The sequence below is a fragment of the Mustela erminea genome, chromosome 12 (assembly GCF_009829155.1).
Source record: "Mustela erminea isolate mMusErm1 chromosome 12, mMusErm1.Pri, whole genome shotgun sequence".
NCBI lineage: Eukaryota > Metazoa > Chordata > Mammalia > Carnivora > Mustelidae > Mustela > Mustela erminea.
Window position 1 is genome coordinate 22386473 of NC_045625.1, and position 24284 is coordinate 22410756.

At 39.4% G+C, this 24284-nt stretch overlaps 1 protein-coding gene across 4 annotated transcripts; it reads left to right on the forward strand.

The window, feature by feature from the left end:
- Nucleotides 1-1514: 1514 nt before the first annotated feature.
- TXNDC8 (thioredoxin domain containing 8) lies at nt 1515-23314 on the forward strand. 4 transcript variants are annotated; one of them, XM_032308745.1, is made up of 6 exons: nt 1515-1628; nt 4558-4662; nt 8623-8682; nt 11315-11380; nt 22178-22243; nt 23187-23313. In XM_032308745.1, exons 1-6 carry the CDS (start codon nt 1602-1604, stop codon nt 23247-23249), a joined length of 387 nt encoding a protein of 128 aa, XP_032164636.1. In that variant the 5' UTR covers nt 1515-1601; the 3' UTR covers nt 23250-23313. The 4 variants fall into 4 exon arrangements, with proteins under 4 accessions (XP_032164636.1, XP_032164638.1, XP_032164639.1 ...); XM_032308747.1 differs by lacking the exon at nt 11315-11380 and having other exon boundaries at nt 23187-23314; XM_032308748.1 differs by lacking the exons at nt 22178-22243; nt 23187-23313 and adding an exon at nt 19021-19200.
- Nucleotides 23315-24284: the final 970 nt, after the last annotated feature.

Consider the following 24284-nt stretch of genomic DNA (forward strand, 5'->3'; position numbering starts at 1 on the left):
TCACCCAAACCCCAACTCTCTTCAATGTCTCCTCACATCTTTGTGGAATATTGGCCTTCAGCAAAGGTTCCTGTGTGTTTTGTAAGAGCTGCCAGCCAGGTTCTTATTAATATCCAGATGAGGAAAGAGAAAGTTTTGCTGACTCCGTCACACGTGCTAGAAATGGCATCCTCTTGCTTTCTTCCTCCTGCTTCATTAACTCTTGACCTAAAGATAAGACTTTTGGTTGGATTAAGATAACAAGGGTCTAACCCTGGATTTAGGGTTAGAATAATCCCACACAAACTGCATAGCTACTATAAAATGGAGGAGGGATAAATTCATCCACAGAAAAGTCAGTGTATTTTGGTAGAAAGTGGAGGAAGCAGGCACTGGGAGAGGACTGCTGATATCTGCTACAAAAGCCAAGTGGGCCTGTGGCCATACAGGAAAATACGCACACTTCATACTTCATCTAATACATACAAAAAAGGAGGGGCACCTGGGTGGCTCAGTGGGTTAAAGCCTCTGCCTTTGGCTCAGGTCATGATCTCAGGTTCCTGGGATCAAGTCCCACATTGGGCTCTCTGCTCAGCAGGGAGCCTGCTTCCCCCTCTCTCTCTCTGCCTGTCCCTCTGCCTGCCTACTTGTGATCTCTGTCTGTCAAATAAATAAATAAAAATCTTTAAAAAAAAAAAAAAAAAAAAGGAAAAGCTGGCAACTCCCATACCTGAGAGACCTGACTGGATATATAGAAAGGCCAGAAAGGAAGATTTTGATGTTTTTATGTTATTCTAGAATTCTGCAACTTCTTTCATTTTTCTTGTAATTGCTCTGAAAAAGATAAGGGGAACATTGGTCATGGCCACGTTTGGGTTATTTCCTAACGTTAAATTCTGAAAAATGACAAATCGCCTTGTGTAGGATTTGGCAAAATGCTGTTTTTTGTATGACCCGCCAGCTAAGAATGGGTTTTGCATTCTTAAAAAAGATTATGGAAACAAAGACTAGGCAACAGAGTCCAGGTCCAAGTGGTCCAGAAAGCCTGAGTTATCTGGTTCTTTACAGAAAAAGTTTGCCTACCCATGGTCCAGTCCATAAAAGTGAAATTTCGTTACCTCCTAAATGATTAGAACAAAATAACAAAGTTCAGAGAATTTATGACTCATAAAACCTAATTGGTAGGAAGCCTACAATTATAGGATTAAGGCTCTCCTATTTTTCTCAATTGCAAAACAATCCCCTCAAACTCCCAACTGAAAATAGTCTTCACCTATTTAATATTAGCTTGCTTATTTCTCATTTGGTGGTTGCAGGGGGTGGAGAAGGAAGAGGGGTTATGGAAATAGATGGCAGAAGATCAAAAGTAGAAAGACTGATTATTGAGTCTCCACACAAGGCCCGCAGTTGGCTGGCTCTTGGCTGACCACACGTTGACTACCTAGTCATAACATAAAAGTGAAATTCACTTCAAGTCTGCCGAAGTTCTGGGTTCTGAGATGTCATGTTTAATGACATCATAGAGAAGTTACCCTTCTATTCCAGCTAGGATCTTTTCATGACAGACTGCTACTGTGAGCCAACTGAACCAACAGGCAGGTTTCGTCAGCAATTCCCAGGAAATGATGGTTCAGATTATTAAAGACATGGCAAGTATTTATATGGCTTCACTGATATTTCAAAAGAGACAACCTTGAGAACAGATTTGATAAACCATAAGAATTTCCTCTATTAGTATTCCTTCACTACTCTGCTCTGTAGCAAGAGGAGTTTTTTTTTTGTTTTGTTTTGTTTTTTTAAGTCTTGCTTTCTTTTCTCTTGCTCAAGAGATGGCACTATATAGAGAGTAGCCAAGCAACAAATTGATAGGAAGGGTTTTCTTCTCTGATTCTCATTTCTTCCTCTGACTCTAGCTGAATCCAGGCCAACTCCTAACACATCCTGTCCTGTACCTGATCCCACTGATTCCACCTTAGCTGCACCTGGAACAATCTGTGAAAATAAAAGTCTGTATATTTCTCTTATTCTAGAAAATAGAAGCCTCAGATGTGCCTATGGAATAGGGTAAGAAAAATGACAGCCAACAGTGTCAACAATTCCTTAGATGGTATTTTATAAAGCCACTTTCTATCCATTGTCCAGTTTTACTGACACAAAAAAATCAAAATCTATGGATAGGCCAGGGAGAGTTCTTTATTTATAAAGAAGAAATGTAAGAGTGGTTAAGGTTCTACACCATTTATGAGGGAAGGCCTTAGAACCCAGACATTCTGGTGCCAGGCCCTGTTACAGGAGGCATGGGCCTGGGGGGAGGGGGGAGGCATAGGGCTTGGGCCTGCTATCCATCAGTACCCTCTGACTTGCACTTTTGACATTTTCCCCAAATGCAGCTATATATAAGGTCACAAAAGTGAGGCTAACCAGATTGAAAGAAGGCATTGCCATGTAGATTTTCTATAAGAAAATGTTTTAAAATACCACATATTTGTATGTGATGCTGCTTTTTTTTTTAAATTTTCTGGGAATCTTACAGAATAACCCAGGGTCTCACTAACCCTGTGAGATGCCCTGTCTCCTTTTCAGAGACCTCTCCTGAGGGCCTGTTGTTTCCTTCATATCTGTATCCTAATGTCCCCTTCTATTCGAGGTGAACCTTGGCCACCTAGACTACAGCTCATTTCCTTCCTTTTGGCATTATCTTTCTCCTTTTTTTCTTTATTAACAATGATTACTAGCACAGAGCATATTTTACTTACTGATCTTACCATCAGCTTCTGCCTCTAAACATAAGCTCTGGGTGGCTCAGATTGTTAAGCACCTGCCTTCAGCTCACGTCATGATCAGGGTCCTGGGATCAAGCCCCCCATCAAGCCCCCAGTCGGGCTCCTGCTCAGTGAGGAGCCTGCTTCTTCCTCTCCCTCTTGCTTGTGCTCTCTGGCTCTATCTCGCTGTCAAATAAATAAATAAAATCTTAAACAAAAAAATAAAACTCCTAAAATAAATAAATAAATAATCTCCATGGAGGCAGGGAAGTGTATTCTGTTTTGGTTTTTTTTGTTGTTGTTTTTATTTTTGCACAAGCTGTATCCTAGCAGTGTGTTCATTACTTGGCATAGCATCAGACTTAATAGGTACTTGTCGAGTCAGTGTGTATCCTATGGGGATATTCTCTTCAGAGGACTTTAGCCAAGTCAAATTCATGGATCCAGCTAGGCCAGTTTACACCTTAGCATCTGCTGAAAAGTGAGGGTGTTGAGGGCTTGTGAGGATGACACCTACTGAATAATTTCAGAAGCAAGTAAGAAATGGAAGCTTGGCCTAGCTCTTTAAAGAGTTAAGTAACCACCCCCCCCATCCTAGACGAATACGGGTAAAGAAAGAGAGCATATCTTCCTTCAGTCATCTGTTTCATCTGCTTGAAACTAAATCAAATCGCAACATAATTGTCAAGATTCCCCTATTACAGAGCAGTATGCCATTTGTATGGAATTAACCCCATTCCTAATTCCAGTGATAGGCCCTGCTTGACTTGATCCATTCCCCATCTTAATGATCGGTCCAGGGATGAGTATGTGATAGAATTCAGGCCAGTGAGAGGGAGAGAGAACCCCATGACTAGAAAGAACTCAGGAGATGATTTTGTGTACTGCTTAGGGAAAGGGATTGTGGATTAGGCTGCTTAGGTTAACAGTCCCAAGCAGCTGGTTGACTGGAAGAAAGTTAATAACCTTTTGTTTTATTCTATCTGCAAAATGGAGATAAAACTAATACCCATTCCAGAGGGTGATGGTAAACATTAAGGAAGAGGACACCGGGTGCAGAGTAAATTAGCTACTATTGTCCTTGCTATTCCAGTGAGAAAAGGAAAAGGAAAAGAAAAAAATAATATACGGAACACTGCATATTAGCAAATCATTCATCAACTAAACAAATCATTCATCCACTCTATGAGTACTTGCCAGGTGTCTGGTCAGAGGCCAAGGAAGTTATGATAAAAATGGCCTGAGGTTCTAGAAAGGGAAACTTTTACTTAAATGATCTGGACAGCTGATGGAAAAATCACTGCAGATTCTCAGTGAGAAGAATTTCAAATCTTTAAATGAATGGTTTGACTACAGCTTTGGTAATGATTACCTCCCAAAGCAAAACAAAACAAAAACAAGAAATGGATTCAAGGTGTTAGACTTCTTTTTCTTCTTTTAAATTTCACTATTAATGCCTGTTTGGGTCCTTGTTAAAAAAGTCAAATATAGATGTCCACCTTGAACAACTATCCACCACTACCTTCCACCCCTTATCTTTCATTGATCAATCTTATTTCTCCCCAGAGGTAACCTACCATTAAGAACCACCACTTGGTAAATACAGTCCTAATCACTTTTTGCAGATTTATGAGTCACTTATGTATACTTAGAAAGTTAAATATATGTGACCACAGGGACTTCTAGGAAAAGTATGTCTCCTGGAGAATGATAGGGTGGGGTATCTCGTTAAAGTTTTCAGGAACTGAAGTGTCATTATCTGCAAGTTGTATGAAATGCAGTGATTATGCATATTTCATTTATGCTCTGGTCTCAGGATGAATTAAAAACATTTTTGAAAGCTGCCGGAAGCAAACTTGTGGTGGTTGAATTCTCAGCAAAATGGTGTGGTCCTTGCCAAAAGATTTGTCCTCTTGTTCATGTAAGTATCACCTGTATATATTTCCCAGTTTTTGAAGGAATCTTAAATCCCCTAATAATTTTCTCAATCTTAAAAATTTGCACTTAAAAGCCATATGGAATCATAGTTTTTTGAAGTTTCCTGATTATCCGGATGATAACATACCAAGATCTAATAAGATCGTAAGTATACATACTAGAAGATTAATACTATTTACCTATGGCTAATTGTGCAAGCAGCATCCAGATGAGCAGAAGGGTACAGTGGTACAAATGAATGGATTATTCATAATAATGACATTTTGCCAAAGTTCCAGAGTTCAGAAGTTCTAAATATTGGAACAGTTTATGAAAAAAAAATGATACTTGTTTTTTTAACTATAATATAATAGATTTCTCCCATCCTTCAACCCTATTATCAGAACTTATGTCTTACACATTCTTTCATGTCTTTTCTACTTTATAAACTATTTTAGTAAAATATTCTAGTTAGTTATAATCATATAATTTTATTTGGGTCTTTTTTCCATGTATACATTCTTTTGCCTTTATGTAGGGTCTCCAGATTATAACTTTAATGTCTATACAGTGTTTCATCTGGTTAATTTCCTTATTGCTCCATTTAAAAGTTTTTAACATTTTATTTATTTTTGGTGTCACATGCCACAGAAAGAACTTCAGAGCATTTTCATTTCTCCTTATCTTGGAGAAGTTTCACACTTATGGTCAATTTTGTGAAATATTTCTTCAAATTTAAAGAAGTTTTGATTTCTCTACACGACTGAATATACTATGGTCTCTTTTCAGCAAAGTTTCTAACATTTCAATTTGAACTGGTTTTTTTTTTGAAATTTAAATTTCTTTTTGTTTCCCTGTTTTTTTTTTTAATGCTCATTTTGCCAGCATATAGTACATCATACGTTTTGTTGTAGTGTCTTGAATTCATTCTAACCACAGTCACAACCTTTGACATTGACTTATATCCAAGTAAAGAAATTGGTTACATGACATCCCAACATCCATTCTGTACTTAAAAATTATTGGACCATCCAGAGGAAACATTTTATTATCTCATGGGCCCCTTTATTCTGACACTCAAAACTTGAAGAAAGAAAATGTTCAGTGTTCAGCTTCCAGAGTATAAATATATTCACATGCCACACAGTGAAAGCTGATCAAATTCCAACAGCCAACATGTGACATTTCCAGACAGTGCAATGAATGTGAAGGCTTAGTAACTCCTCTCTTCATACCTTTGCCCTAAGGGCAATAACAGTTCTGCCACAGTTTTGTCCGGGCTCCTGTAGCTCTTCCAATACCCATTCCTACTTTTATAGACTTAGTTAGCCCTTTGGAGATAAACTGCCCAAGTGGTCCTAATTTGAATGTGCCATCTGTTTCCTGGTGGAATCCAGATTAATGCAAATATAGTTTTAAAATAAATTTTGGCAAAATCATACTGAAAGACTGTCCAGATGTTAAAAAAGAATCAAGTAGACCCATATGGAATAGTGACATTGTCTCCAAGACAATGTAGTATTAAGTGATGAGTACAGTATAGAAAAATGTATCTAGGATGATCCCATTTATGTAAAACAGACACATACATGTACGTGTGTATATATATATAAACACACACATATAATATATAGAGAAAAGGGAAACAGAAAGATGCATGCACTTTTTCCAGCAAAAGTGTATTAATTTTGGATTCCTTTATCTTTCTTGTAAGGTTTGAAATTTTGCATTATAATTATTCAAGTACCATGTGCGTAATTTTTTTAAACTTCTAGTACATAAGGGGAGGGAGAAAGGGCTTTACTTACTCTAGTTTACTTTACTAGAGATCAAAGCCGGGAACAGAAACCAAATTAAACAGAAAAGAATTTTAATACAAGGAATTAATTGCTTTTAAAATTATTGAAAGATTAGATTAATAGGTTCCTTGAATGATTCTCTCAAAACACAACATACCCCACTTTGAGGATCCTAACTTGGCCATAATCAGAAGTAAGAGGGGGATGGAAGGCCACTCCCCTTCCCTGGAAGGAGAAAACAAAATGACAATAAAGTATCAATTGGAAATTAGAATCAGAATCATGAGGCTCCTACTGTCACAAGTGCCTCTGGACTTCCAGGAAGCTGATGTCTGGGCACCAGTGCCTGAGTCTGGTTTCTGCTGCTGCCTCCAGCAAAAACCACTTCCATTACCCACAGTTTTGCTTTCCAGCAGGAACATCCAAAGACAAGAAGAAAGTAGCTACTGTCTCACTTCCACCTTCCATGTCTCTCCTGCATGGGAAAAATCAATCTGCATCCAGAACTCTAGCTGCGAGGGAGCCCAGGGAATCTCTGCCTCTTTTCCTTTCCAGGCTCTGCAGGAAGGTGGAATGGAAGTTGGGTGAAGAGGATCATCCTGAAAAGAGCATTTTCAGGAGAAAGGAGAAGTTATATATTTGTTGAGAAATTTATTGGTATGATCATGGAAAAACAAATAAATATTCTGTGAGGTATACTTACAGTGTACACGGAGGCATGGTGACAAATGAACTTCAAACAGAAAGTTGAGGCCAAATCAAGAAGGACCTTGTGTTATAATTTAATGAGTTGCTGTAGACAGTCAAAACAGAAGAATTTTTAAAAGGGTTCTACTGTGGTCAAATGGAGAGGGTAGAGAATATTTTTAGCCGTGCTATACACAAATGGATGAGAAAGACTGACGGCAGATAACCCAAGGTGACATCAGTCTCAATGATAGGTTTTCCAAAACTAGGGCAGTGGTTTTGGAGAAAGAAGGGAAGATCAAATTCAGGAGATATTTTAGAGCTAAGATCGACGGAATAGGTAACCGAATAGTAGCAGACTACATACGAGGAAGAACAGAGTAGAAGGAAGAGTGGGTGGGAATGGGGTCATAAGTGGCTGGAATGGGATAATGAAGGAAGGCAGTGTCCATAGGGGAACCCAGCCTAGCAAAGAACTTATATCTATCCCATGTATACATACTACTTGATGCAAAAATGGCAACTTCCACAACCCTATCCATTTCCTGAGAGGCTCTGAAAACTTCATAAATACAGTTAGATGTCCACATAGGTCAAACTCATTCCCATGACTCCTACTGGGGAACATCCATGTATCTTCAAACTTTGAAGTACACGTCAATTCCCCAAGAGTTCATGAGTGATCCCATTTTCCTATAAGGCACAGAGATGCTGCTGACCAAAATCAGCTTCTCTTCTGTCTGAAAAATACTCTGTTATCTGAGAGTTTTTCCCCATTTTCACAACCTTGATGGGCTACCAAAGAAAGAACTCCCACTTTGGTCACAAACTCCAGACAACAGCTGAAGAGAATCCCTACAACAGAAGAGTTTCCATTGTCTCTGGATGCCTCATACCATCAGAGAGAGGTCCCATTTGAAATAGGTCACTGGAAATGCCTGAGATACAATGTTAAAGCAGACAAATCCAGATGCTGTTAAGTGTCCTTGAAGTATGAACACAGCTGTCTGAAAAGAAAAAACACAAGGGGTGACATTTATAGGCTGCCACTGCATCCACTATTCCCAGACCCATTATCAACACCTTTGTCACCACTGCTGCCAAAGATGCTTTCAGAACAAACCAGAAGCAGAAGAGAGCTGCGGCTTTCCTCTGTCCCCTCACCCTGCAGAGTAATTCTGGACCCACATGTTATGATTTCTTCGCTTCCTTTCCCAGCTTTGAAACTCTGATCTCCGGTATGGTTCTTTAGCCTCTGAATCTGCCAGTGATCTTGACTTGACCTTGGTATCATCTCATATTTGACTCTCGTGCTTTAAGTTCCAGGCAGTAGTGAAATGCCAGAGTGATGCTCAGCTCTCTTGAACAGTCTTTTTGTTCTTGGTTTGTTTTTGCCAAGAGAAAAGTGTGTAATTCTCATGTTGATTTAGTATTAATGCTAAGCTAATAGGGAATTTTTTTATTCCTTTATTTTGAAGGCAATGTCTCTGCAGTACCGAAATGTAATGTTTGCCAATGTGGATGTGGATGATTCTCGGGTAAGAATCTTAGATCCTTCCATGGGGATACATAAAATCCAAATGCAGTGTCTTTGAAAGCCCTGTCTCAGTGATCTCATTGATTATATAGTCAATTTTAAGTCGAGTAGAATTTTGTAATTTTTTTCTTTTAATTGGTAGTAAATTTCCTCATAATGTTCTTAGATGTTTTGTATTAATTTTTAAGTATGTGAGAAAGTATGTGACTCTCTTCCTGCCCCCTCCTCTCCCATACTATGGCAGACTTCCCAACGTTTTCCTCCACTTGCTCTCAGCTCTGCCCCAGAATCCCACTGAGCAGAATTGCTGTACACAGACAATACTAGTTGGGTGATAGTGCATTCAAGGTGAAAAGTGGTTGTTACCCTTATAGTAAATTATTAGTCAATTACTAAAACTTTACTCCATGCATTACAGACATTTTAATTAATATGCCTTGCTTTCCTCTTGCTATATCTTGTGCTTTTTGTGGGTTTTTTAAACATCACAGGAATTCCAAGAAATCCTTCCTTCATTTCCCTCCTTAGATTCTTCTTTCCACACCCTCTACCCGAAAATAATCAGCCTCATGTCCTCAGTCAAAATGTGCCTTATTGGGGGGCACCTGGATGGCTCAGTGGGTTAAAGTCTCTGCCTTTGGCTCAGGTCATGATCTCAGGGTCCTGGGATTGAACCCCATGTCGGGCTCTCTGCTCAGCAGGGAGTCTGCTTCCCCCTCTCTTTCTCTGCCTGCCTCTCTGCCTACTTGTATCTCCATCTGTCAAATAAAAAAATAAAATCTTTAAAATAAAAAAAAAATGTGCCTTATCGGTATACACAAAGTATCTGGAAAGTTATTCTTCCTAATATTTGTCCATTTATAACTCGGAAAAAAACAGTAACAAGTGATCGTTGGACATACTGGATTAAATCTGAGCTTTAGAATAACAAAAAATCTGTTATGCACCCATCCTTTTCTTTATAGTTTTGTGACTTCTTATCACTTATAAACTTCATTTTCTTCATCTGTAAAACAGGACAAATAAAATTTAACAATATAAAATGAGATGAAATACATAAGATATAGGACATAGTTCCCAGAACACAATAGAAGTTCCATTTCTCCGTTTCCTTCAAACGTCATCAAAGTGTTACAGTGTTTAATTGCCCTTGAAGGTGAATCATATATTGTGCGTTCAGAATACACCCAGGATCATTATCTCTTTGTCCTTTCTTATATTCACAGAGTTGTGCAACCATCACTGTCATCAATTCTAAAACATTTCACCACCCCAAAAAACAAAACAAAACAAAAAACACTTTGGAGGCTCTAGTGGTCACCCCCAGTTCCTTCTCTCCCAACTCTGGGCAACCATAAGTCTATATTCTGTTAGATTTGCTTATTCTGAACATTTCATATAAATGGAATCATCGAACAGGTGGTCATTTATGACAAGCTTCTTTCACTTAGCATGAGTTTTCAAGGTTCCTCTATATTCAAGCATGTTATCAACATTCTATTCCTTTTCATTGCTGAATAGTATTCCATCGTGTGGCTACACCACCTTTTATTTAGCCATTCAGCTGTTGATGGACTTTTGGGTTGTTTGCACCTTTTGACTCTTATGAGTAATGATAGTATAACATGTATATCTATATTTGCATTTCTCTTGAGTACCTATCTGGGGTGGAATTTTTGCCATATATTGTAACTCTATGTTTGACTTTTTGAGAAACTGGCAAAACATTTTGTAAAGCAGCTACGCCATTTTATATTTCCACTAGCAGTGCGTGAGGGCTCTCCATATTTCTCTACATCCTCCCTAACACATGTTCTTGTCTGCCTTTTTGATTATAGCTCTTTCCATTTTCAGGTGAAACAAAATGCACAGTTTTCTTTAACAGTAATTTATTTATTAGTTGTCTTTGCTGTGGTCATGAAATTTATAATTTAATGTGTGTGGATCCGTGTGTGTGTGTGTGATAGGCGGCAGGGGAGGGATTCACCCCCATAAAATGATATGTATATTAGAGAGAGAAGTGCAGTTCTGTTGATCCTTTCTTTTGACTTTTGAACCAGATAAACGAAAACTGCCATTTGAAAGAAGATTGTAATGGATTATAATAATGGCAATTCTGACATATTTTCTTGACTTTGGATTCATCTTTCACAAACACAGGCAGTGAAGTGGGGAGTAAGGCCTAAAAGAAAGAGACATATAAACCCTAACTGACACTGCGAGACCAGTATTAACACCCCATGTCTCACGTGTGCTTTGTAAAGGTACCTCTACTCTTCCTTATCTTTGCAATGTGCTGTCTCCATATTGGGTTCAACTGGGGTCCCTCTGCAATCTTTCACAAGTTCTTCTAAATAGAGTTCATTTAGTCCTTTGGCATCTGTTCTATTTTGGCCTCCATTGCTCAACCCTCTCCCAGGGCCCTGAGAGGAGAAAGCTCAGGAATTCAGAGAGCAACCATTTTCTATGGTAGCGTTCCTAGAAGCTTTGACATTCCTTGGCAAGAGAATCTACCAAGTCTTAGCTGTCCCTGGTCTTTCAGACATGCTTCCTGAGAAGTCACAAAGTTCTGGGCTCGGTATAGAGTGTGGATACCAAAATTGTGACTTCATGCCATTTCATTCCTTTCCCAGGACTTGGCCCAAATTTATCATGTCAAAGTCATACCCACATTTCAGATGTTCAAGAAGGCCCAGAAGGTATGTTTCCATGGTAACTGGCAGAGTTGAATTATAGAATCATCAGAATCTAAAAAAAGGCCTGGGGCATCCAGGATGGATGAAACAACGGCATTTATTTTTAATATTTACCAATGGAATTCTTAGTTTCTGAACTTTCCATATTGGCAAGGAGTACAAAAAAATGCATGAATTGTAATAAATATTCTCATTCAGACCGTCTGAGATATCCAAATCTGTAAGAAATATCTCACGATTGTCCCTATCTTATCCTTTTTGATGGGGCAGAACCACCAAAAAAGAAACTTACAGAAAACGACATGATGAAATTCTCACACAAATGTATACAAATTGTTGGCAATACTTGGGTAAATATTAATCAAAGACAATCACAAGGCAGAAGAGCCTAGTAGTGAAGCATGTGGGCTCTGGATATAGGTTTCCGTGGTTCAAATACCTGATCTACCACTTCGTAGCACTTCACTTAAAAGCCTCTTTGATCTTAATTTCCTTTTCTGTAGAAACAAAGATCATTGAGTTTCTCCCCTCAAAGGGTGTTGAGCGAACTAAATGAATTAATATGACTCAAGTTTGTAGACCCATCCTGACACGCATAAGTGCTGTGCACGTTACGGTAGTTGTTATCACAAAGATATTAATGAAATAAAATGTCTGAAATATTTCACGTGTGATGAAAGTAGTAATTCCACATATGGCTGGGAGCATTGACAATTGTACATACCTTGTGAAAAGTAGCTTTGCAACATGCTTAAGAGGAACAAACTGTTGATTCCTTTCACACAATTATCTATCCTTGGAAATCTTTGCTATGGAAATACCTCAAGGAAAAATAAGTCCCTAAGTGTATAGTAATTGTAGCATTACTTCTAACAAAATACAAAAGCAAGCTCAATGTCTTTTCTAGTAGACCTGCTAAAGGATTTGTGTTACATCTACTGTATGAAAGTGTGTGTGATTAAAAGTGTTAGGAAGAACATATGTAAAGCAAAAATATTCAGGCTTAAGCTTTGGGGAAGATTGTGTCTACAACATAAAAAGTGAAAGCAGTTGGTAGGCTAGCTATGGAATTTCATTTTTAGCTTCTATTTGTTGGGTATTTGCTATAACATAATTGATGCAATAGATATAAATAATTCTTCAAAAAGAATTAACACTACCTATTCTCTCTCTTGAGTGTTTACTTGAAAATTGAAACTATTAGCCTATGTATCCCCAACTCCCTGTCCCCCATAGATCAGATTGTTTCTGTGCCATTTTTTATCTTCTTCTCTTCCATCTCAGAAATGAAAATGCTTCCTTCTTTTGAAATGGATTTTATCCATCGTACCTTGATTGCATTCTCTCCCTTGTGCTCCAGGCCTCAATCAGTCAGCTACCTTCTTTTAGACCTGGTGTTTGGACACTCGTTTTTGCTACCGACTTCCATTCTTCATTCTCTATCAGGAGTTCTTTGATTTTCCTCCAGGTTACCATGCCCTTTCCCATTCTTGATCCATGTGTTTCCTTAGGGCTTCATCTCCAGGCCTAGACCTGTGAGTGAACTCCATCCCCATCAGGAATAGCCCCTTGACTCCAGTCAAGCCAATCCAAGCCCTACCAGAGCTAATTGTAAGACTTGGCTTAAGTAGCTAAGTAAAAACCTTCTCTTTCAATTTCACTGGATTTGAACTTGGGGAGATGTGACGCTGATGGTATACAACTAGCTTGCCACCATAGGGATCTTGAAAAAGAAGCCACCATACATCAAAAGAGCAAATTCAGACCAGAAACACCAGTGGCATTGTTTGAACCCTGAAGCTGTCCATGTCTGAAGCCTGTACTACCCCTGCAGATTCTTTAGTTATGTAAACCTGGGGTTGCTTTTGCTGTCGCTTGCAACCAAAAAATTTCTAATTACAAAAAAATCAATGATCAAACTATTCATGATCTAACTCTTGAAAAAGTAGAATATATTTACTGCCTTCAATTCTCATTTATAATTTAATCCTTCCTCTGCTCTTTTAAAAGTCACCAAGGATCTTCCAGCACCTAATTCAAATAGCCATTTCTCAATCCTTGTATTCCTTGATTACACAAAAGCACCATTAACTAATTAGGTTCTATATTCTAGAAACTTCCTCCTCTTTTGGCACCTATGCCTGATCCTTTCCCCCAGCTCTCCTCTGGCTTATCTCCTACTGTCTGAAAATATAAGTGTTTACGAAGGTTCTTTTTCCCATTCTACTTCTTCTCCTTTAGTAATTTCATCCCTACTTATAATTCCAGCTATAACTACCTTTAACGTAAACAAGTGTGATAGCCCTCCTCAACCCCAAGTTCACACCATAGCTCTGTCTTCTTTCCTAAATAGATCCTGGCACAGCTCCATGTCTGTCATTTTCTTATTTAAAATTGGATGCCCTTCCCCTCCGCTGTCTGCAAAATCAAGACTAAGCACTCATATTCAAGTCTGACATTCAAATTTGTTCACAATTTTGACCCAATCTACTTTTCTAAGTCCATTTCTGTTTGACTCAGACCTTAACTTCATGTATTTTTGTCATACTATTCCAAGCACCTGGAGGAGTTGATGTCAGTATGTAGAAGAATCCCCCTGGGTAGAAAATACTCATTCCATGTTTGATTCATGAGCCAATGAACAAATGAAAGAGTAAATGAAAGCTGCTGTCTTTGGCCTGCAACCCACTGCCAGCTCTGCCTCCCCTCCTTGTTCTGTCCTCATACCAGTCTGGCTCAGGAAGGGTTTCTCTTCAGCCCAGAACAGCTTTCTGGTTTCATCTCTTCTGCAGATGATACTGCTTAAGGTTTGTTGCAACTCAACAGTTTGCTCTCCATTTTATGAAACAAAACTTTGGGTGCTCAGCTGACTATGTGCCTTAAGCTCTTGAGCAAATCCATAGCTATGCTTTTGAGGAAAGGCTTGACCCTGCTTGGTCTCAGTTCTATATGGAAGTAGAAGAACTTTCAGTTGGGGGTGGGGTGACCTCTTATATTAATTTTTTCCAAACTGGTTTCTATAGGGACAGATCCCTTTTGAATGGTTAGAACAAAATGCCTGTATTCTAGGCATCATGAAGGATCTCAAATTTGAGTTTTATGCCAGTTAGCTGATGGAAAAGAAAATTAACTGAATTGATGACACCATGCATTAAGCTGACCTGCCTCTCCCTCTATTTTAATTCCAGAGTTAGCCAGCCTCTGATTATAACATGGATACCCATGTCCCAAGAAATGTTCTTGAGAATTGAGGGTCTCATTGAATATTACTAACTTAGCATCTTGGTTATGGAGTTATTTAAAAAACAACAACTTGAGATCATTCATGTCATAATATACAAATAAGTCTACTTCTAAACTTTGTATGTATGATCGTATTTCCACAAAGAGTCATACTTGGGTCAATTTAGATATCATTTGAAAACCTGCAGAGAAGATTGGCAATGCTGGCTTCCATTTGACAAGGAATAACAATCTGTGCAAAAGACAACAGCAGAAAAAATACGGAGACAGAAATCCTAAAGATATGGTATTACAAATTCCTTTACCTCTTTGACTCAATCCCCAGCATTTCATATCTGAGATCCGTATAGGGCTTCTGGAGGCTTCCCCCACCTCTTCCATTGCATCCAGAGCTGCAGTCAAAGCCTGAGACCTCTGAAATGCCCCCAGGTTCTATCCTGTAATGGTCTGTACAGGAAAATCACTGGAACCAGAGAAAATTGAGCGTAACTGTGCAAAAGGACCAGTCTCTGTGAATTTCCCTCCTCTCTCAATAGAACTGACTAGGAAAGCTACCAATGACATTCATTGTTTTCCTTGGAGTGGAAAAAGATTAAGTTCATTTCTTTGAGACCACTTCCATCTCTCTTTCACCTGGGACAGTGCAACTAAAAATTGACTTAGGAAAGCAGTTAAATAGCATTTATCTAGTATTTAAAAAAAAAAAAAAAGCCTAGAATCCAGTTTCTATTAAGGGATGTTATAAGAAAGTACTCACATTTCTGGTAAAACGTCTGGCAAAGAGCCACGATCCATTATGCCTTTTTAAATGTACATTGTATAAAAAGCCCTGCGATAATTCCTCATAGAACAGAGTTAGGAAAATGTTTGCTGCCCTCAAAAATATGATCCACTCCCTTGCATTAGATCAGATGGTTTAGGGAATCCCCTGGGTTTCTCTTTTATGATTGCTGCCAATAATGTCAAGATTACTTCCTTTACTCAAATACAATAGCCTCCCCCTTATCTGCAGTTTCCTGGCATTCCCTTAATTGCCATCTCCATACCGAATCATACTTGAATGGGGGTGTCACTTTACCTTGCCCTTGATTCTAGCTCATTTCAACTATTTTCAAAGATACATAAAATATAAACAAATAAAACTGTAAACAACTGAAGCAGATAAAGCTACATAACCATGACTCAGGGTCTCAGTAGATAAGAGGCATTATGTGTTGCTGGAAGTTTCCAGGCAGATTTGGATGGCCCCCTAGCAGGGATGCACTATAAACAACAGTTGTAATTACTTCACACTGTTGGGGTGAAAGACAATGAAAGCAAATTCTAGGCAATAAATAAGGTAGGGTTGTTTCTCCCTGCTGTATTCCTTCGTGTTTTCACCTGGGACATCCACATCCTGTTCCAGTATGATTAGCTATTGTTTAAAAAAAAATCCACAGTGTCTTTCAGAGGGGCCATCCAAAACCTTGGTTGATTTTTTTTAACCAGAATATTATAGTGTATTCTATTATAAGTAGAAAAATACATAAACTGCAATGTGCATATGATACTAGTTATTCATTGAGCCTCTGAAGCCCATCAGGAAATCCCCTGGGTTAATAACATTGATTCCAGACCAACGTTGACATATCAGTGGAATAGCAGAAAGGAAGAGTAACAAAGACTTAGCAACTCTTGGCCAACTGCTTAAACATGGGCCAACATCAGAAATTTGTTCCCTCTTTCATTTTTTGATGTGAGAATAAATGGCTTCTCAAAGCACTTTAATCTACTCATAAGAGCCATAGGATATAGGGACATAGATGCTAATAAGTGAGCTGTTTACAAATGAATAATTCTGAAGAACTAAGAGCTCCTATGCTCACATCGAGTCAGGGGAAGTTCCTGTCCCTGTGCCTGTGAACAACAGGGCTCCTGCTCAGATGACATAGAAGTCATTTCAGTGTGCTCCCTCCTTCAAGTTGGTATAAAAATCCCCAAGGGGCAGCACCATGGGGTGCTTGGGAGAGGACAGGATTGGTTTCTTCGAGAGCCAGGCAGGGACAATAAGTGAGATAATAGAAAGTGAGGAGGATGGTGGTCCTTGGAGAATCCGCCTCCCAAATGCTCACTGTTCAAGTTCATAAAAAATAGCCCAAAAGAATGTCTGTGGCTAGTTTTTGCTGTCTCTGGAGTCAGGCACCTGTGGGTTGAACCCCAGGTCTGCCTTTTATTATTGTGTGACCTTGGGAATGTGCCTTCACCACCTTGAATCCAGTTTCCCTCCCTTTGAAATGGGGACTGTATCATGTATCTTTGAACTGTTGTCACGAAATGTTGTGATAATGTATATAAATGCTTTAGCACTAGACTTGGTACATATTATAAAATAAGGTTATTGCTAGAGCCCCATTTATATACATTGTGATAATGTATATAAATGCTTTAGCACTAGACTTGGTACATATTATAAAATAAGGTTATTGCTAGAGCCCTATCTCCTTGAGAATCTATGAATAAATAGAAATTTGGAAGCAGTGGTTAGGAGAGACCTCTAAAACTCTTCGAAATAACTATGATATCCATTTAAGCTAAGTCATCTTAGCATTTAAGAGTTTTTTGCCCAGGGATATTCAAACTGTTAAGGATGTTGTTACAACACAGAGGGTTTCTACCTGAGGGAAAATAAAAGCACTCTCTCCCATAGTGTCTAGGGGTTATATGTCAGGCCCATAAGCAGCTGATACATCAGCAGAGATTAATTGACTGGGAGGGGCAAGAACTAAGTGAGATAGAGGGAAAGAAAGAGAGAGGAGCAGCAAGCATTTATCACCATTTGGCACCATTGCTAAAGATACTGCTCTAGGTATTTGCAATTCATAGGCAGTAATTACTTGTACACCTCTTGTCTCCAGGGCAGGGATTAGAGTGAGGCTGGTGATTGCAGGTATAGGGTGGAAACCTGTCTTTATTTGAATTTTTGATATTTTGTTCATGATGGATTTTTTGCATTAATGTTTGACTTTTAAAATATATATTAAAATATTATTTATCTTAGTTACTGAGTTCTGGGAACCCCTTAAATTTTACATCCTCCTCCAAGCTCTGCCTTCTAAAGTTTAAGTCATTGAAATGTAGGAGTGCTTCATTCAGTGATCGGCCAGAAGGACTTACAAGACTCAATAGCAGGTTATACTTATAGCTAAGATTTATTATAACAGAAAATATAGAGCAAAAATTCAGGAAAAAGATATGCATTGGTAGAGTCCAGAAAGGTCCAGCACAAACTTCTGATGTTCTTCCTTGGCTGGGGACACATAGGAGTGCTTGCTCTCTCTTTCATAGTGAACTTCAAGGACATCTGTGGACTGTTTCTGCCTAGGGATGCTCTTTTGACATTCAGGGTCTGAGGCCTTTATGTGGGGACTGGCCATGTAGACACATCTTGCTAAGCAACCATTGCTACACAACCACCTATAACAATGAAGACTAGGACCCCAACAATAAAACCAGGTGCAAGTCATCAATATTGATGTTTATGCCAAGCTAGCCAGTGTGGCATGGTCCATCACTCCAGATATATATAACAAAATCATCAATTATTGATACAAAGAATACTTTGGTGGGGGGAGGGTACATAATAGTCTCTGGGGCACTGATGAAGGATCAATCATGGTTCCCCTGGAGACAAGCAAGAAATAAGGAACCAGACCTGCTGTGTTAATTCTTCTCACACAGAGTCTTGTGGAAAATCAAAATATCACCTTTATTGTAAGTTGTAATAACACTAAATTGTGCTAATTACAGAACATGGCTTAGGCTCAGGTCAACAGACTTTCTCCTGTTCCCTTGAAGCCTAGACTTTGAGATGGCCCATCTAAGAGAGAATCTTGGACCACGGAGGAGAAACTTACCCACCTAGGTGGAGGAGATAGTGCTGCTTTTCACAACTGTCATGCTCCAAAAGTGAGGACACAGGGTGATGATAGCCTCCTAGACCTCCGTGAGGCCTGCTTTGGAGGTGCTTTCTAGAAAAGGAAGGACAGTGGGCGGAGAGCAGACCTGTCCCCTGGGCAGAACACCCCCAGAAAGGGAGAGGATAATCATGAACTCATTCCTTTATCTAAGCTCAACTGATATATTCACCTCAAGCTGGGGATAAGTCGGTGAAGGGATCTCCCAGTATTGGAAAGTTGAGCAGATCTTCCAGTGGGAACATGAGAACAGGAGTATAGGTCATTGAAGACAATGGCTCCAAAACCATTATTATCCCCATGAACAAATTTTCATCCTATACTTCTGGTAATGGGCAGAATGGCATCTCTTACGGCCAGAGACCAAAATCACTTTTCACAATTCTCAGTGTGGCGTAGGATAAATCCCCACAACATTAGACTCATGCCCCTTTCTCCCTTCAACAGAAAACAACATTGTACTGAGAGAGGAGTTCTCAGGCAGCTTCACGCGTGTGCTCAACACCTTCAACTGATGGCAGTAGTCTAAGGCTTGGCAAACCGTGGCCCCAGGGTCAAATCTGACCCTCCACCAGCTTTTGGAAATAAAGTTTTACTGAAACTCAGTCATGTCCATTTGTTTAAATATTGCCTTTGACCACTATCACACTATATGTAGTAGAGCTGAGGAGTTTCAACACATAGGATATGACCTGCAAAGCCTGAAACAGGTATCAGGCCCTTTCCAAAAAAAGTTTGTCAACCTCCAACATAGAAGGAGAAAAACAGTATTTATGCCACTCATGCTTGAGAAATAGGTATGCAGCTGGAGTTTCTAAGCCAGCTATAAGAAAATGAAACCAAATTAGTGTTTTCTTGAAACCTCACTGCTGGAACAAATTGAGAAGAAGGCCAGTGTAGCTTCGAAAAGAAGAGATAATAGATTGCTTTCATATGCTTTCATCTTGAATCCATATGCATATAAATTCAAGGTGTTCGAAATAGACTGTTTCTAAGAGGCCCCGCCTTCTTGGTTTGACTTTGCTAAACTCCAAAAACCACAACTGAGCTGCTCGCCTTTGCAAAGTCTGCCTTACAACAGCCTTGTGAAAGTCCAAGGGGAAGTGTGCAAACACCTGCACCATGATGAGGTCGATTCAGGGCAAGGCATGGGTCTGGTTGAATCAGACAAAGAAGCAAAGATGGGATCAAAAAGTAATTAACACTGTCCAGCTCTCAGCAGGTGGAGGTGCTTTTCACCATTCTCTTGCTAGACATATTCCTCCCATCTCATTAGTAAGATTTAATGCCTTAGCAAGCCCTTTGTAAGGAAGAAAAGGAACATCCTACTATTACAGCTAATGAAATTATATTGTATGTATGAACATTGCTACAGCCTTCTCCCAAAAAAGTGTCTTGTGTTGGTTGGTGGTTTGGGCTCTTTTGTTTGTGTTGTTATTGTTGCTTTGAGGATTCTGTTGTTGCTTTTAACTCAGTAAAGAAGTCTGGAAAATTGGCAAGCTTTCAGTCAGCTGGTCTAAACCTAACTTCAGTATTCACTGGACCACATTGCCTATCAAATGTCCAAAGTGTTTTATTATAATGATTCTATGAATACATCATTAAACTCCTTAATTGGTACTCTCAGAAGTCCATTTGTTAGGAAGGGACCCTTGTCTTTGAATCTTTTGCATTTTCTCAGTAATAGTAATATACTTTTTATAGGTGATTGATTGTCTTTGGGGAAAAAAAAATGCCTCTGGTTGGACCTGAGTGATGGGTCAATGGCGGGTAGGGAGTTACTTTATTACTGTGTGTGTGTGTGTGTGTGTGTGTGTTTCAAAATGTTCATAATAAGGGGTGCCTGGCTGGCTCAGTTGGTGGAGTGTGTGACTCTTGATCTCAGGGTTGTGAGTTAGAGCCCCACATTGGGCACTGAGATTACTTAAAAATAAAATCTTTTAAAAAAGAAGTTCATAATGAAAGATGCCCATTTTTCATAATGGGCATCGTTGGTTCTGAAATGCATGGAGAGCCCCACCCCCTGCCCTGCACCATATCCCACTGGGCTCCGTAAACTGGAGCTTGTCATTTTCATTAGCAGTCATGGGTGTGGGGCTGGGGGGGGAGGTGACAGCAGTGCTTATAAAGTGAAGGCATTGAGGAGAGAGAAGTAGAACGTGCCTTTGAGAGACACGGCCCAACATGCAGATTAAAATGAGAAAACATTGTAAGCAGAAATTATATGCTAGTTTCCTTGTATGTGTATCTCTTCACAAGAAAGCTACTTATTCCATAAACTCTTACCACTGAGCTGCTCCTCGGTCACTAACTACACACATGAAGCTCCTATATATAAAGCCCCATGCTAGACAGGAAAACACCTCACATTTGCTTTTGGCAAACTGGACAAAAGAAAATAGGTAACACCTGGTCTCTGAAATGTAACACTACCCAGAGTCTTGGACTTGTACTTCAGTGACAGAAATCAGCTTAGCTTAGCTCACGTCAGACCTAAAACCATTAACAGAGCACCCACTCCGTATAAGGTTCCTAGGTAGATGCTAGAAGTATGGAGGGAAAACATGAGGCGGAGTCTCCATCTTTGGTCAGCTGCAGGAGACGACGTAACAGAATCGACTCTTGAATAGTGGAATGCCCCAGTTCTAGGAGATCACAGAGACTTCATGAGTTAAATCTTGAAGGATGGTGAAAACTAGCAGGTGAGGAAGAAGGGAAGAAGGGGGAGTAACAAAATAGGGTGGGTATGTATCAGGAACTTTTTGATGACAATACATTAGTACAAAGTTATCACTGGAATGTGAACTCCAGAGGGGACTTTTGTCTGGCATGTTTACAAGATCTGGCTCAGAATGGACGCTTATTAAAGATTTGTTAAATTAGATAAGTAAGTGAATCCAATGGTAATGAATTGCTAGAGGTCAGAGTTTCAGTGAGGTAGATAGGACAGTGAGGTAGATTCCATTTCAGTGAGGTAGATAGGACAAAATCAAGGAATCTCTGTAGGACTTTGGATGTTATGGTGGTGAAGAAACATTGAAGAATTTTACAAAGACTAGATTTGTGGTTTTGATCTTCAAGGGGGAAGGGAACTAAGGGACATAGGACTGGAGACAGATCATACACTGTTGCTAAAGTCAGTTCGAGGGAAAGTTCATGAGATAAAATCCATGGAATCTGGTGATAAATTTAATGTCCCCTAAAGCTACCAGAATGGCTAACATAAAAAAGAATGGACAATACCAGGTGTTGTCAAGCATATGGAACACCCAGAACGTTCATCCTCTGTTGGGGGAATAGAAATTGATCAAATCACTTCGGAAAACTGTTGGCCAAATCCCACATTCAGGTGGCCAAACCCTGCCCATGTTCCTGCCAGGGGTTCTTGTCTTGTGACCTGCCCTGGGCTCAGAAGATTTCAGAAACTCCCTTCATGCTTCTAGATACCATCCACCTGCCACCCGACTCTTAGAAATGAAACATTTTGTAGATCCTTTCTGACCTCTTCCTCCCCGCCAGCCAGTGCCACGAGAACTATTTATAGAGGGAATGGGTACAAACCAGGCAACTCAGATAAATCATGAAATTCTGCACCCACACTTAGGTAACCCTATTCTCGAGACTCAAAAGAGCCTTTTGCTGTAATGGAAGTGGAATCGTGAGCAAGCCGGTAAGTGAAAATGGGATCAAGATGGAGTCTCAAGTCTGGGGCACACTGGGGTCTACTTTCAAGAAATGGAATGTACCATCATGCTCACAGGCGGCCCCTAGATAGAATGCTGCTGCCCGGGGAAGCAGAATCATTAGAAGCAGGGATGGTTTCTTCTCTGCTAGACACGGAGCATTGAAGTTGTTCTACAACTTTCCAACCCCTGTCCCAAAGTCCTAACACCATTTCTGGCAGCTGAAACCTTCCTCACTGGAAACTCAAGTCTTCAGCTAACCCTGTCCTCAGTTAACCCACATTCTGCCTTCTCTACAAGCACATCATACTGTTGGTACTAACGTGATAATGCATGGTAAGGGTCTTAAACTTCCATATTTCAATCAAATCTAAGTCACACATTGACAGACGCACCTATTATATTACATACCACTGGAAAGTGTTCCAAATAAAATATACCATCCACTATGAGATGTATCCTGAGACAGAGATGTGACAATTTGGAAAGAATTTGCGCTGCTTAGAATCAGTTGTTTATAATACTATGACGTGTGCAAAGGTCAGGGCATGGGAAATTACGTCTCACTTGATTTCAAGAAATCGTGTATGAATTAACAAGTCCTTAAGACCAATGTATAAAGTCTCTGAGAGGTTTCAGTGATTGAGTTTTCTCATTTCTAACACACTATATGTTTCAGAGCTCGGTTTAGAAGACTATTGTGAAGAATTCTATAAATCTGACAAAACATTAGCATAAACGATTTTTGGAAATGTGCCAAGTAATTGAAACACCATGAGTTTAATGTGTTAAATGTGTATTTATATTCTAAGTATCTTTCAGACAACGGAAATGAGTAGAGGATAATTTAACAGGAACAAAACTCAAAGCTTTAACATCTTTGCAAATATTTAAACCAATACGTATTTCCCCTTGTGTATTTGTAAACAGATTTTTGAATTTTGTGGAGCTGATGCTCAAAAATTGGAAGCGAAGATTCGAGAACTAATGTAAGCCGATCTCCAAGATAAAATACATTTGCAACATTTTAAAAGGCGGCAGCTAATGTGTTTGTGTTTTTATTTGCAGCAAATATTGTTCATGCTCCATTCATTGGTCTTTTTCCTGACGCTCTACCGGTTGAATTCCACCTTTTTGCAATCTCACTGCAAAATTGCTTAAAGCTCTTGTGGTATCACTCCCATTCTCTAACTTAGAAAGTATCACTCCCATTTTCTAACTTAGCCTTTCTTCTTTCAGTGCACATTTCTTAGGCAATGTTTTTATGACCTCCACAACAGGCCCTGCATAGCTAAGTGATACCGTGTCATTAAGAAGGCTTTCCAGAGATTGCCAAAGATGAAATTCTTCACAGTGATCAAGAAACAAACAAGTGCCCTCTTTCCCTAGTGTACTGCAAATACATAGAAGCCAGTGCTAATTGACCCATCTCTTGTGGTACAGAATTCTTCTCTGATGCATCCGTTTGTATTAGAATGGTGTCATTTTTCTCTCCCCCAGTGCCTTTCTAAGATTCTTTTATAATTAAAAAAAAAATCCACATGTACACACAAAAGCTGGAAAGTCCTTTTACTATCTATAATGTTTTTGTTATTGTTGTTAACTGAGACAGCTCAGACATTTAAGTCCCCAGAGAAGACAGCTGCTTCTCACACCAACCATTCCCACTCGGGGTTTCCATCAGAGGAACTCTGGAGTTCTGAAGTCATAGAATGGAGCCAGCTTTCCCTAGCTACTGATGACTAAGATTTTGACAGAATCTTACTATTCTTTGGAACATAGAGTAGCAGAAGCCAACAGATGCCAGCTTAAGAGAAAAGGACAGTTTTAATCATTCAGTAAATATTTATTGAGCACCTACTCTGTGCCAAGCACTGTTAGAGGCATGCAGAGTATCACTTGGTTCATAGAATCCAAAGACAGAAAGATAGCCAGCTTTCACATACAGTCAGAAACAAGAAGAGGAGAGAGATGGGGAGCCCAGGGTTCTTCTATGTATTTCTGTGCTCTTCTTCTCTCTTTTCATCT